The sequence below is a fragment of the Uloborus diversus genome, chromosome 2 (genome assembly GCF_026930045.1).
Source record: "Uloborus diversus isolate 005 chromosome 2, Udiv.v.3.1, whole genome shotgun sequence".
Classification (NCBI taxonomy): domain Eukaryota; kingdom Metazoa; phylum Arthropoda; class Arachnida; order Araneae; family Uloboridae; genus Uloborus; species Uloborus diversus.
The window spans coordinates 91,658,348-91,674,332 of NC_072732.1; the positions used below are offsets into that span (position 1 = coordinate 91,658,348).

The following is a 15,985-nucleotide window of genomic DNA, read 5'->3' on the forward strand; positions in this document are numbered from 1 at the left end:
CGCCTATACATTTCTTAATTAATGTTAATTATTGGTTCTATCAAAGAAGAACTAAAGGACTAACTGATATATTAAATTCCGTTGAATTCAAAACCAGTGATATATTCTACCACTCTGACCTCTGACTCCAGTAGTACTTCTTTAGCAAACAAAAATGTTTTTATTCAAAATATGCTTTGCGTTTTGTGTTCTTTTAGCTAATTTAAAAAATGCTAAAAAGAAGTCAATTAATTAATAACAAATAAAGTAGTTAAATTATTCATCCTTTTGGGGGCGGGGAGCCTGCCCCCTCTAAAATCCGCTCCTCAGTGTTCTACCTGAGAAACGACAGCAGAGAGAAAGATGAAAATTGGTTGTGGTCAAAGCTGAAACCAATAGCGCCTCTTCAGACGAAAGTTATTTGACTTTTTGCTGGCATAAAGTTTTACATTCCGATGCATTACTAAAACATCAGAAGGAAAATTGCGACTTTGTCTGAAAAATGAAAAAAAAAAAAGTGATCTAAAATAAAAAATTATTTATAAAAAAGATTAAATTTTACGAGAGGAATAATGTAAAACACAACTTGAAAGTTTAAACAACATTGAAAAGAATGATATCTCTTACAATCTGATAAAACTACAATCTGTTTACCTCTATCATTATAAACGTATCTTATATTTTACTTTGAAAAGTGATGTTTTTAAAATGCGTCATAATTTAATTAAACGTGGAAAAGATACTTACGTAATATTCACATCAGTTTCTTCAGTTCTGTTTCCAACATCATAGGAACAATGAATACCAATTGCTTTGTCCATTGCTGTGACTACATGATCGTTACTCTGAATGACAAGAACATTGGAGAATTTTCCTTCTTCCTGGAGAAAAATAAACAAAGCAAAGGTTTTTTTTTTATTATTTAAGTAATTTTTTTTAGGAAAGAAAAATAAAACTACAAAATTCCATTAGCAATTTTTATCCCAAGTAAGGAAAGTTTTTTTGTTCGTGTTTAAATTACATGTAACGAAAACAAAATTGTTATCGCATGGCTGCATTTTTCATTCCAGTTGCATAATTCCGTTCAGTATTTTTAACTATATACAACTGGTGGACTTTGAAAAAACACGTTTTATACTGCGGAATTAGTTCTTCTCAAAATTTTCTCGAACATTTGTTTTAGTATTCGTGTATATGCGTGCACACCCAACTCTATGAATATAATTGCTAGGTATCAAACACTAGCTGTTACAATCATACACGACAGGGTTTTTATTACGATTCACTAACAATAACAGTTAAATGAAAAAGATCAGTAATTATTTTAGTTATTACACATAAGTGAATAAGCATTAGAGGAAAACAAAGGAAAAGTAGGAAATGAAGTCACAAAGTTTAAGCAAAATATGGAGCAAAGTGTTGTTATTGGACTAATGGGAGATAATCCTTAGTATTTTCAATACTGTCAATTTCGATCTCAGGGGAATCTATCCAATATTTGCTTTTACGATAGCTTTGAATCCTGTTTGAAGAATGAGAAAATATATTTCTACAATCTCTTGTTGATTCGTTGTAAAAATAGCAACGTGAGTACAGCTCGAAATCGAATCGATTGAGTTATACTGCCGTGGCCAGGTAAATGGCAGTATCTGCAGGAATGAGTTTTCGAATCATTTGAAGAAATGTGTGTCGGATTCAATACTGACAATCGGAAAATGTTGGAATTAGACGATTTTGTTTTTACGCCATTTTTTCAGTGAAAACCAAGTAAGCAAGTTTTTACAATAAAACTAACGGACGAAGCATGACAAAAATGCAAGTAAAAAATTAAAAATGAAAAATTTGCAGTTACTGCCCCTTTACTTGCCCACGGTAGTATAATCCTCAATATAACTCAATACTGTCAATTTCAATTACAGTTCAATCTATCCTATATATTGGCTGCAGAAAAGCTTTGAATCTTGTTTGAAGAATAAAAATATATTTCGTTGTAAAAACAAAAACAAAATGAGCACAGCTCAAAATTCTTTGTATTGAGTTATAATCTTTAACGTAACTCAACGCAGTCTATTTTCAGCTAAGAACAATATAAATTGCATTTTTATTTCAGGAAAGCTTTGAATTCTGAATATATTCCTCCGATCACTTGTTGTTTTGTTGTAAAAATAGCAGGATGAGCAGAAAGTCGTTATCAGCAAATCTGTTCAGCAAAGTCAAAATGGGGTTGTTTCCTTCCGTCAAAAGTAGTACCTTTTGTCACTGAAATTGATGGAATAAGTAAAAAAAAAAAAAAAAACATAGACTCAGAAAAAAACTTTTATTTTCCCAACAGTTATTTTTGAATTAATTTTTTTAAATGTCCGATTCTTCAAACAAGGCGTGGTCTTTATGACGTCACAAATGATGCACTATGGCGCATCTTTCTACAGCATTTCCACGTTATGATAATCAAGAATAGTCCAGGCAATGAACACATTGTAGCGTGCATGGAATATGCGATAATTTTTGACTTTAAAATATTGTTAGGGGTAGTTAGTAAGTAAATATACTAAAAGTCCCTGACCCTGGGTGTGAGCTAAAGGTGGGAGGGAGGGGGGAAGAAAATTTCGGGTTTTTCGAGAAAATATCGGAAACGGTGGAAAAAATGCGTTCAAAATAAAAATTCAAGCTAAATAAAGTTACTATGAAACTGTTTCTACACATATTTGTCAAATTTCTAATAATTTTCTGGGTATATGTTATAAAAAATCGATGATTTTCCGAAAAATCCTTTCTTTTTGTCAAACATTTGCTCCTAGTGCCTCCCAGGATCAGTATTCATGAAAATTGTCAATGAGAAAATTTTAGAGCTTTAAATTTCTTTCAATTTGATATGCTACTTCGTTATATTTTATTCAACCAATCAAAAGTTAGAGAATTTCGAACACGCATTTTCATGGCAAAAAATGGAACACTTGCCAATTCACAAATTCCAAACTGACTCGAAAGGATCGCGTACTTCCTCTTTCTTCAATGAATTCGACAATCCTGATGGACAATAAAGAAGTATTTGTGGATTACTACAACACAAATGATGCTTAAGGGTTGGGGATGGGGGTCGTAAAATTGTGACTTTGTGATAAGGGAGAGGGAAAGAGTAAGAAGTGTGACATCAAGCGTTTTTAAATACGAATATTATAAAAAATAGTTTGTGAAAAGTACTTTGTGACAAAAGGAAGCGGAGGGGCGGTAGAGGGTTAAAAATGTTGAAAAAAAGTGTGACATTATTTATTGACAGCCCTTTACCAAGGAATCGGACGAAAATTTGCAAAATTACGTATATGCTGTATGAATTGGTAAACTAAAGACGTGCAGAAAGTTAGTACTATACATACTGTTTAAGGAAATTGATAACGACATTGATTTAATTAAATTTGAATTTTGTTGTTACTGAGGATACCTACAGTCTACAAAACTGTTAGGCAAAAAGAGACGACTGTATAAACCATATGGGCATCAACGTCAGTTAGAAAATTGAAAGGACGGTCAAACAAGAAGGTTTCTGTCCAACTTTCATAATAACAGTCAGCTGACAAATCCGCTAATGATGAAGCTGTTGAAAGACGAGACAAATACGCTCCGAGCTTTAGGTGATGTTGACGTTGATATTGCGAAGATGGATCAGATGGCAAAATTCTTCGGTAGCTATCATTTGAGAGGAAGTACTCCTGGTTGTCCTCTTGTTAGCCAAATCCCCAACTGATCACAACATTCTGCCAGAAATCTGAAATCATACAACATGTATCTAAGGTATATATCAACAGCTCTTCTTCCCCTGAATCCATTGAGGCTGCTAGGGTCATATGTATCTCTCATGGTATGGTGCTCTAGCCACAGAAAAGTCCCTCAATGAGTTCCGCTACTGATCATTTATCAAAGTAGCTGCAGACATCAAGACTGATCTCTAACTCTGCCGTACCACCAAGTTAACCTGTAGCTAGGAACTTAATGGTGAAGTTCCGGATTGGGGGTTTAGGAAAGGAGGAATGACCAACTCGTGCTGAAACTCTCGGAATCGGATTTTGCTCGTGACGGAATCTTGAAGATGATTTTGACAGATTTCTTTTCTACAAGTGACCAGGAGGTCACTTGTAGAAAATCATCGTTAGACTACTCTGTCGCAAGCTTGCATTGCAAGAGCAATTGCAGCAACGGAATCAATATATTTATCCAGGACGAAGGGGAAGACCATGGCATCAATGCATTACTAATTTCTAAGAACAACTTTTCCACTCCTGGTGATATCACCCTTCCGCTTCTCAATATAACCAAGATGTCACCTTAAAGATGATATTTTCATTTTCTCATTACTGTCAGTCCATATTCCATACAAACATTTTCAAAATATGATTAGTAATAATGTAATAAAAACTATAATTACAAAGAGGTGCTGCCTGTCAGCTACATTTACCTTATTTCCATTATTAAAATTTTCATTATCCAGCTATAGCGTCATATATTCATTTCAATAAGAGCAACGAAATTAAGTATATGCTGGAACTTCATAGTTTTTGATTGTTTGTCAGCTAGGTGTCGCTGTGATTGGGCATAGGCTTCGTATTTCTTTGGTATCAGGTTTATATCTGCAGTTTAAGTGTTCAGCCGGTGGATTTTCAAGACACATAAAACTGTCAGGGTCACATGATTGCTGCACAAGATCCTTTGAACGTCTGCTTTGCACAGACGCTCTGCGACAAAAAGGAGATAATTTTTTTTCCGAAAAGTATTGGTTTTCAAGAACGCGTACCTAAAATATCACTGGAAATGTGACATATATGTATGAAAACAATTTCGCAATAAATTTAGTTATCGTTTACTTTTATTCGGAACACATTTTTCTTGCCGTTTCCGAGATATAATTGAAAACCACAAAATTTGGGTTCCCTTTCCCACTTTTAACTCCCCTCCCCTCCCAGGGTCGGGGACTTTCAGTATATTTACTAATTAATTACTTCTAACAAATTTCTTAATGAGGAAGTGCTGGCTTTCTCCACTTCTTCAGTTCATTTTCGTTAAATGAAGCAATGTGTATGGAGCTAATTCATACTGCATATACGTAGTTCTGCAAATCTAGGTAAGGGACTGTCCATAAATGATGTTACACTTTTTCTCAAAATTTTTGACCCCCTCCCCAATTGTCACAAAGTACTTTTCATAAACTAATTTTATAATATTCGTATTTAAAAACGCTTGATGACATTCTTACTCTTTCCCTCTCCCTTGTCACAAAGTCACAATTTTACGACCCCCATCCCCAACCCTTAAACATCATTTGTGTTGTAGTAATCCACAAATACTTCTTTATTGTCCATCAGGATTGTCGAATTCATTGAAGAAAGAGGAAGTACGCGATCCTTTCGAGTCAGTTTGAAATTTGTGAATTGGCAAGTGTTCCATTTTTTGCCATGAAAATGCGTGTTCGAAATTCTGTAACTTTTGATTGGTTGAATAAAATATAACGAAGTAGCATATCAAATTGAAGGAAATTTAAAGCTCTAAAATTTTCTCATTGACAATTTTCATGAATACTGATCCTGGAAGGCACTAGGAGCAAATGTTTGACAAAAAGGGAGAATTTTTCCGAAAATCATCGATTTTTCATAACATATACCCTGAAAATAATTGGGAATTTGACAAATATGTGTAGAAACAGTTTCATAGTAACTTTATTTAGCTTGAATTTTTATTTTAAACGCATTTTTTCCACTGTTTCCGACATTTCTCAAAAAAACCCAAGATTGTCTTCTTACCTTTAGCTCACCCCCCAGGGTCGGGGACGTTTAGTATGGTTACTTAAAAACTATCCCTAGCAATATTCTGAAGTCAAAAATTATCGCATATTCTATGCACGTTACACCCTTGTTTTGAGCACTCATTGACTGGACTAGAAGAGAATGAAAATTGCGCTCTACGCTTGCTATCAACCATATCGTTGCCAATGCACGTGAGTAAAGATGCGAATTAAATATTTTGGACCGTGAATGGCAACACTGAATGGCATTTCCTCATTTGTGATGTCATCGGCAGAAGCTTTAAACGATGAAAGCGCACCGATTTAAGTATTTGTTTTTTAATATTAAACTTGAATTATTTAAAAATTGGTCGTATTCTATGTTTTTAAGCATGCTCTTTCAGAAAAAAATACTTTTAAAATTTTGGAAACGACCCCAGTGAGTTTCAGTTATTAGATTGTTAACAGAGCTTGTTGTCGTTGACAAAGTATTCAATTACGTATAATAATAAATGATTTTTTCTAGATAGTTGTACGGTAATTCTCTCGATATTTCACCATCCTTTTTACACAATGTATAAACTACGATTTATTCAATATAAAAAGTTTTCATTCAAACATCTTATGCAAAATATGCCATGAAAAAGGGTGTTCTTTAAATAATTCAATACATTACCTAAAACTTTAATGTTAGCAACGCTACCATAGAATCTTTTTCTTTTACTTTATATGTCTTATTTACATATAAATGTTTAGAAAGTCAAGATAAATCCACGAGTCACTGTTCTTTAAGGTTTTGTTTCCTCTTCCTGTGATGTATTTACCTTTTCGGAACTACAATATTCAGCTCCAACAAAATATTATTTCATTCTTTGGACAAAATTTTTAAATTTGGAATTTAAAATGTTCGGGACCATCTTGAAAGAGTTTGGTAGAAAAATTGTTCAAACTGAGTAGGGGTATAGTTTTTGCTCGTATAATTCAGTTATGGAAATAACATAGTTTTTGCGGGTTTAACTAATTGAAAACTAACAATTTACATTGGGCTCAAACTACAAGAGAAAGAATTGAATATCGTTTGCTTTCATCTTAAATTATGTAGAATAATGCAACTGCCTTTTTTTTTTTTTTTTTTTTGAGATGGAAAATACAGTATAATGGTTAATGTTATTTAACATTTTTTCTTTGAATTAATAATAATTTTATTTAAATATGAGTTTTTTTTTTAAACTCACATATTTCAACTGAAATATTTTTCATACCTTCTTTATTTTTGCAATCGTTATTTTTCTAAAATAATGATAGTAGATGCGTAGAAACTTTTGAAAAAATTAAAATTTTAAAGCAAAGAAAAATTAGAATTAGAATTCAGTACAATTCTACAATCATTATAAAAATTATTTGGAATATGCACTTAAAATTTTTGTTTTACGTTTGCTGCTTTAACTTACTTAAAAAACTTGTATCAGCTGCTAATTACTTTTTTACCTCAATAGGTAAAAAACACTTTTCACAAAATAAAAACACTAAGCTCCCGAGAGAAATATTTAAAATAAAGCAATTTAACAATAATGTTTTAAATTTATAACTACTCCAAAAAAAAAAAAAATCTCTTTTTTTTTTATCAACGGATAGATAATTTTCATACTAGTAATGTATTTATCAAAAATTAACCAAAGCACAAAAGCTATCTAAGCATTATCAAAATTCAACTTCAGCAAGCATAACGATATTAGCAAAGCTCATCACACCTGAACTAATAGCAATTCAGCAAACGTCAACCTTTGTGAACTATCTAAATTATAACGTCACGCGTTTTTTTTTTTTTTTTTTCAAGCAAAGAAAATCCATTTTCTTTAAGAAATGAAGACATAAAAATATCCTAACTGTTTCAACTAAAGGAAAGCTTTTTTCTATACTAAGACAAATGATTTCAGGATAGACAGAGGTTAACTTCACATCATACTTCATCCTTCCCTGCCCTTAAGCAACATTCGAATTAAGAATTTCACGTGCGTTAGCTACACGAAGAGCAGCGTCTTCAAATATTTCTTGCAATATCTTAGTTTGTACAATCACGAGGTATATGTCTAGACGCCATCTGACACTTTCAATGCCCATTAAGTAAGAACACGTTTTTTGTTTTTATTATTGCAGGTCTAAAATGCACGAAATTACTTTTAGAAAGTAGTTTCGCATATCATTCGGAGATCAAACACGTTTTAAAAAAATAGCGGAATACATTTTGCAAAAATTATTGTAGAATCTTAAACGAATTCAATAAACGAAGAATATCCGGCTGGGTTGGGTCAATGTTGCAAAGGAATGTTTCTTTGATGTCGATGTTTTCGGTACAACGATATTTTTAGGAAATAAAGAAATACCTTAGTGCTTTTTTGCAAACGATAACTAAGCAATGTTATATTTGCTAATTAATTTCATCACGTGGTTTGAGTTTGAAAAGAGCTTCGTTTCTCAACGCAAGAAAGAGCTGGGAGCTAATGTATTAAAAGACATCGTACTTCGGTCGGATGTCCTTTCATCCGAAAGCTCACGTGACTCCGTCTCTCTTTGTCATCAATTTTTGGGCGATTTTATAACGTAATATTGCAAAAAAGTGCTTGAACTTAAAATGCATGTCTTAAAACTGTTAAAGAATGTGTTTTATGTCATATTTATGTTAACAGTTTCATTTTTGTATAAAAAATGATTATTTGGTTTTCAGCCATTTTTTTGTAATGTTGAAGAATACATTTACATGTAAGAATGTGCATCCTCGTATGTGCTAGAAAGTAAGTGTTGTCAAGTAGATTAATCAGCTCGTTTAGTTCTAAACAACCTTTTTGTTTATCCTTCACCTGAGATTAGCTTAAATTAATTCACTCAAAGGACTTATTTTAACCATAAAAATCAGAGTTTATCTAAAGAATGTACTGAATACCAAAAAGCATAACATTACCTCAGAAGTAGTTCCACAATCAGGACCTGTTAAAGGAATTGGAAGCTGGAACTCAAGACTATTGCGGACGTCCATCGAACATGTTAATGGCTTTCCTTTAGCATATACTTTTCCCTTAAACATGGAGTTCGTTTTAACCGTGGCGAGCATAATTTTTTCACTGCAATCAACTGAAACTGAAACGAAAAACAGTTTAATTCACATTCAAGAGTTATTACTGCTCCTATTGCATTATCTCTTTAAAAATATATATACTACTTTAATAATTTACTCGTAATTAAAACAAATAACATTAAAATACTAAATATACATTAGATGATAGAATCTTCAAAAGGAGATAAAGCATGAGAAACATGATAATCCATTCATACCGTTGTTATATCGTAATATTTCTCTAAATTTCATTGTTAATTTTTTAAGTAAAATTTAAATTGAAATAATTTCCAATTTTAAAACAAGTTTTTAAAACTTAATTTTTAATAGCAAAAAATATTCGACTCTATTTCAAACTGTTAAATTTTATTCTCAAAAAGATGCGTTGGCATTTTGAAACTTTAATTATAACGTGGTAATAGTGCGTCACAATTCCCCCCATAAGAAAAATCGGGAAACAATTTCATCTGCTTCGCATTTGAGCAACACGCAGAAAAATAATGTTGAATCTAAATAACTTAAAAATGAAAGAAGGATTCTGTTCGTGAATTTTTCCATACGGAAGTTAACAAGGAAGTCATGTTGTGTCTACATCAAGGTTTCTCAACCATTTTTAATCCTCGTATCCTTTTTTGTTCATATTTATACTATGCGTACCCCAACAAAAGACTTGGTATTAATTAACACTAGAAATAAAGAAGACTAGACCTGTTTGGTTCCTCTCGTATTTTGTTGTTCAAAAAATGATTTATAACGAACGAAAATTAATGGAACTTTCTGACTTTTCCTCATATAAATGGAAGAAAACTCATTTCATAATACGGTCCTAAGCGGCTTCGAAGTAGAATGTTTCAAAAATAACTATCCATTCCTAAGAAAACCCTAATTTATTGATTTTTTTCCGAGGTTGTTTAACAAAATACTTTCTTTAGAAGAAAGACTAACCATCACTTCCCTGGGAGCTGTCTGGTAAAATATATAGGGGAGGGTGGCCCAAAGCGGATAAGCCATCATTTGCCTCCCCCCCCATGGTGTGTTAGCGGCGATAAATGCGTATGTCGTGTTTACCCGAACACCCCCGAATTATTATGAGTCCCAGCGAAGTAACAGTTAGGCGGCATATCACAACAAAGCTTTAAAAAAATATATACATTTAAAAAAAAAACTGTAACTTGTAATTAGTTGAAGACCGGCTTTTTTTTTTATTGTCAATAACATTAATTTATTCTGACACTATCCACCTATAAACTACGATGGTCATTCCGTTTTTTAAAATTATTAATTTAAGGTTATAATTATTGAAATAAAAAACGTGCCTTTGGGCAAAGCGGGTATAGGATTTAATCATATATTTATTTAAAATTTCTTGACTCGTGTGCTGACTTAAATTTTCTCTTTCAATAGGATAGGTATAACTTTAAAAAGTGTTTTTTTAGGATGGGCAATTAATTAGTCTCTATTAATTGACTCAGTTAATTCTTTATGTTTTATAAACAAATTTACTGACTTTAAATTGGATAAGTAAAACTGTTATATATTTTTTTATATAATGGCAAGTAGCAAGTCAATTATTTTAATCATTTATAACTTCATATTTGATTGTTAAATGTACCAAACCACAATTAGTTAAGTTTACCCGCTTTGGGTTCAATGGTAGGGCAAAGCAGGTTTTTCACATGTTTGTTAAGTTTAATAATAAATAAACATTGGGTTTGAAATAATACAAAAATCACTTTTTATTTTGAAGTTCAAAAACCCTGCAAGGAAATAAAACCAAAATTGTTGCGATTAAAATCCAAAAACTAAAATTTTCGAGCGTTCTTCGAAAACCTACCCTCTTTGCCGCCCCCCCCCTAAATAAGTATGTCAGTTGTACTTGCGAAACTATGGAAAACAACCACCAACAAGGAGCAAATCATGCTACTTTTGAACAAATTCACACGAACCGGTTGAACTGCGGATGGAAAACGTCTTGAATCACCATCAACATTTTACGATACTGGCTGGTGTGAATTTAGTGACAAGTAGCCTGATACTAGCCCTTCCTGATGGATATTTTCCATATATTCGCTTGTAGAACTCACCCATCTATTTATATATTAAACCACACAGTTTAAAAGAAACTATGGCTATTCTTTCTTCTAAGGAAAGTATTTCCTCAAACACTTATGGAAGAAATCAATACATTAGTGTTTTCATGGAAATTAATTGTTATTTTTGGAACACACTGTAGTGTAAATAGTCAACCTTATACCCAGAAAGAAGGAAGAATGCACAGTGGTCGCTGAGGTACCCTTTAATTAATAACACAAATATATCCTTTACCTTACAGCCTACCCCAATAACTGTTCATTGCATTAAAATACACAGCTAAAATTTTTAGGGAAGGGGTGTTTTAAGTGGTTAATTTTCTCTTCTTTTGGGAGACTCCTGATTTAGGGGGAGTTCGTGGTATTGAGGGGGGGATGTTCTTGTTCTTAGAAGAGGGGATGGGCACCTTTGTGTCTTAGATATGATTTCACCTTAACCATCCTCTTATGGCAGCCGTTTTAAATCCTAAACATTATAAACACCACCCACATTCAGCAGCAAGACGGAAGATATTTCTCTTCGATCGAGAAACTAACTCAACATTTTGGCGTGTAGCGGTAGCATCACTGAAAATTATAATGCAATCAGTTTTTATTTTGTAGTAATAGAAGATACAATGGACATGTGAACTCACTCAGAAAGAATTTTAAAAAGTCACTTAGAAATCGGCAGGGGCCACACTGATCCCTTCAGTCTTTCCAGGCAGTTTTCAGTTTTTCAAGAGTTAAATTCAGTTAAAGTATTATTACGTACAGCAATTAAAATAAACTCTTTCACTAACTATTTCCTTTTTGTATTTGTCCTTTATTGTAATTATTTCTATTTTGCATTTGACTCCAGCTTCTTTAAATACAGTCGTAAATCATCTACAAAATAATCTATAGTTGCAGCAAAGGTAACCTGTCAGCATTATAAAGGCTACGCACATCTTAATGACAGCATTATGGCGCTGCGAAGTTAGGTTTGCCCCCACTATAGTTAAACTAAAAAACTCTTTTTCGTATATGAAAATTCTAAATACCAGAAGGAAAATTTAGTGCAATGTTTACTGGCAACAGTTTCGTTACCCGCAAATTCGAAGACTATCAACCTACCGTTCCAAGTTCGGACGCCACACAGGGCTTGGAAGTCTCGCCCTCCCCCCTTCGAAAAACGACTTTTAATGTTGTATCCAAACATGAAGTTTAAACATCCTCAGAAACTTTTCATTTTTATCAATGAAGTCAAAAGTTTAAATTTGTTAATAAGCACTAAGAGGCAAATTTAAATTATGAAAGCATTTATGTGAAATTTGCCCTATAGGAGTGACAATAAATGTTAAATGTTTACTCTTTTTTAATAGCTAAGCGTTTTTCCCCAGCAGATTTTCACAAGCCCAAAGAGTTACCTTTGAGAATCACGGATCTTCATCAGATTGTTTCCACTTACGTGTGCTGCACTAATGCACAATAAATTGAAGAGGGCATTTTTTTTTCTACAATAGCTAGATTTTATTTTTCTATTTCTCTGACACAATTTATGCAATGAGAAGCAAAATGATGAAAGTACCAAAATTAAAAATTTGAAGAAAATCAGCACAATCGGTAGGTGAACCAATCCTCTGTTTTGGGGCAATAGACAATACTAGTAGCCCTGCTAGGCACTGCTATACACATGCTTTAGAGAAAGTTTTTAATGAAAGGCTATCTAAGGCCGAAATCACAAACGCGTTTTACTCAAAACTTGAAAATGTCCACTTACATCCCTTTGCTTCTCACTGCCTCAAGAGTATATTATTCCATTTGAATAACTCAGCACGGATATTTTGAAAACTTATTTTTTATGAGTTCTTATTATTTTCAATTTAACACATGTGCTGATTACATAAATGAAATGCTGATTAGAAACATTATCGACACAGAGGCGTTAAGCATGAATAAAACACTGTCAAAAAACATCAAACTTAAAAGAATAATACACACAAGAAAGAAAATAATAAATGCAAATGCACACAAATTGTATAGTCTTAAGTATAAAGAAAATATACATGGAGTTAATTAAAACGAAATTCTCCAGCTTTATACATGACTTAATTAACATATTTTTCTACTGACACATTTAATTTTCTATTTCGTTTCTCCGCTTGTCCAAAGCATCAGTTTCATTAGTATGAAATGAAACTGAAACGTAATCAGAAGAGCGCATTTCAACTTCTTTGTTACATTTGCTTCTTTATTAGAAGTCTTGATGAAGGAGAAAGAATACAAAGTTTTTATGCTAATGCTTTGTTTTCACATTTCTTTCACATTTCTACAATCTGTTTTTGTCATCTAGTAAAAATCAGGCACAGGGCTATTTATACTATTTACTGCTAAACCCGCTAAAGCGTAATAGCATGAAATCCAGACTAATTATGTCAGTGTAGTTTATTAAATTATTTCGGAGCGGATAAAAAAAATCGGGGACAAAATCGAAATATTAGAGTCACAGTGGTATATGTCATATGAGTTAATGGTTTTTACTGTTGAAATAGCTTGCTGGTATATCAGTGAAATACAACATAGTTTTCAAAACATAACAGCAATAGTTTATTTATTTTTCATACATTTACTTCAGTAAATATATGCAGTTAAATCCCGATTACTCGAAAACTTATCTGTCGATTATCCTTTTAAATGACCTCAAATATTTTTCTAGAAGTTTTCATTGTGTCTAAAAGTCTTCAAAAGGATGTAAGATTTTACTAGAGAGAACTGTCATTAATTCAACGGCTATAGCCAGTCGAGTTATAGAGAGTTGACTGTGTATGTACACTTACACCTGATACTCACTGTTTTCCCCCACTTGGTTCTTTTTTTTTTTTTTGCTCAGGAAAAAAAAAAAGTAAAACGAAAAAGAAAAAAAAAAGTGACATGTTATCTCAGTCTATGTTTATCGTTTGGAGAAAAAAAGAAGAAAATAATGGCAATTATAACGGTAGATGATGTTTCACATTGAAAATCTATTTAAAATAGCATAAATGTTTTCTTTGTATTGGAAGATCTTAAATATAATTAACTGTCCAAACGCCAAGTACTAGTTAGTAATTATAACAATGAAACTCTTTTTAAATATCAAATTTTTAACACAAATGAAATTTTCACTGACTCTTCATATATTCACCACGAACCAAACACTTGAAAACTTGTTTTACCTTACAAGAAAGTAATTAATGGCAACAACTCTTGGTTCATTAACTTTACATTTTACAGCAACTTTTATTGCAGGAAACTGTTTTCATACTTTAAATGATGCAAAACTGTAGGTGGGGGCATTTTTTCTATTACGAGGTATTCAAGTAAACTTTCCACAAGAAAAAAAAAAAAAAAAAAACAACCAACCTATTTTAGTTTTCATTTAGATACTTTCCCTTACTTTTTATATAACGAACACAAAATCAAAAGACTAATTCATACTTTAAAAAAATAATGAATGGCAATTACTACAATTATATTACCTTCCAGTTTTTGTCTAGTTAGTTGCAAAGGAACTTTTTTCCCCAGCTTTAAAAACAAGTGACATGTTAATGACAGCAATTTGATTCTATGTGACTTCTTTTTTTTTTCTTTTTTGTAAAGGATGTGGAATTGTACAAGTTGATGTGGCAGAAATAATTCCCACATTTGTCACCACAATTTATCTGTCAATAACAGTGTTGCGTTGATCATTGTTGTGGTCTTGAGTAGTGTGCAGTTTACTATTTTAATTGATATTGTTACAAATTTCGTAAATAGTTTTTATTTTCATGTTTTGTGTGCATAATTTGTTGTTATTATGCTAAATATGGCGTTTATTCCATTAATTTTTGATCAAAAATACCTTAGTTCTAGAAATTTTACCTGTATGTTCATTTTGCCTGGTATCATCATTTCACATAGCGAATATGAAATTTTAAGAGGTATCGCCAAATTTGCATCACGTTTGGCGACTTTTTTAAAGCCAAAGTTGCTGAGAAATCGCTAAATAGCGCCAAGCTTGGCGACATTTCGGACATGATCATGCAAATAGTATTTTAATGCTAATGGGTCTGTCCATGGTGACGGACGTTACAATACGACTCTATTTTTAATTTGTAAATTCAGCACTGTCTTGAAATTAAATTTTGTTTCTCCTGAAATTGATCTAAAATATCATGATATGGTAAATCACGGCCCCCATACTTGTTTTCAGACTTGAGGAAAAAAATTTGTATGAAGTTAAGGGGAATAAAAAAAAAAGACTGATTATACGCAGAAGAGATACTGAGAAAATTAACTAATATATAATTTGAAATTCGCTTCAAACTAATAACGTAAAATCTAAACAAAATTCTTCCCCTCAAAATAAAGATTTTAGGCTTGATGAAAACACTCTGTTTTATTGAAATAACTTGAAAACTAAAAGTGTAAAAATTATTTAGCACCCGTGACTGATGATACAATGATTTTGTGACTGATGTTACATTTACAATAAATTACTGTAATAATAAATTATCTCTCCTTAAAATTAAAATTAGCATTTAAAATTGTAAAAATTGTATTTAAAATACTAGAAAAGTTCATTTATAAAGTTTTAAAAGTTATATTTATGATGTATTTCATTATATAAAAAGTCCTCTTGCCTTTACTACATCTAGTGCGCTAAATATTTTATTCCTTTCTCATGTGAATAATAAATTTCATCCACATTGGCAGGCTATTTCCAATGTTTTACTGCTTGAATCTTGACAGTTACTAAATACTCCTAGTTTTTAATTTCAATGCATCTAACTTCTCGTGATACAATTCTTTGTCATATTCTTCAAGAAACCGTTCTCCCGTTGCAGTCAACAATTTTGGAAAATGTTCTGCTGGAAGTGATTCCCTCCTTTACTGGAAAAAAAGGGGTGTTGCTAAACACCTAATACATCAGCTTCTGAATTAAAAAAAAAAGTATTACTCAAATATAACTTAACATAATATGACTGTGTGTGTGCAAGTCGGATGGTGATAGCTCTGAAATTTGCATAAAACTGTGACATTTAGAAAAATTTCTGT

General features: G+C 32.1%; 1 protein-coding gene across 1 annotated transcript in view; it reads right to left on the reverse strand.

Annotated features, from left to right (window-relative positions):
* LOC129216418 (uncharacterized) overlaps positions 1-15,985 on the reverse strand; it is a 124,612-nt gene that overhangs the window by 43,918 nt on the left and 64,709 nt on the right. The window contains exons 8-9 of the mRNA XM_054850633.1: positions 8,709-8,884; positions 727-860 (exon numbers count right to left, since the gene is read on the reverse strand). Coding sequence (XP_054706608.1) covers positions 727-860; positions 8,709-8,884 — 310 coding nt within the window. The remainder of the gene's footprint in view (positions 1-726; positions 861-8,708; positions 8,885-15,985) is intronic.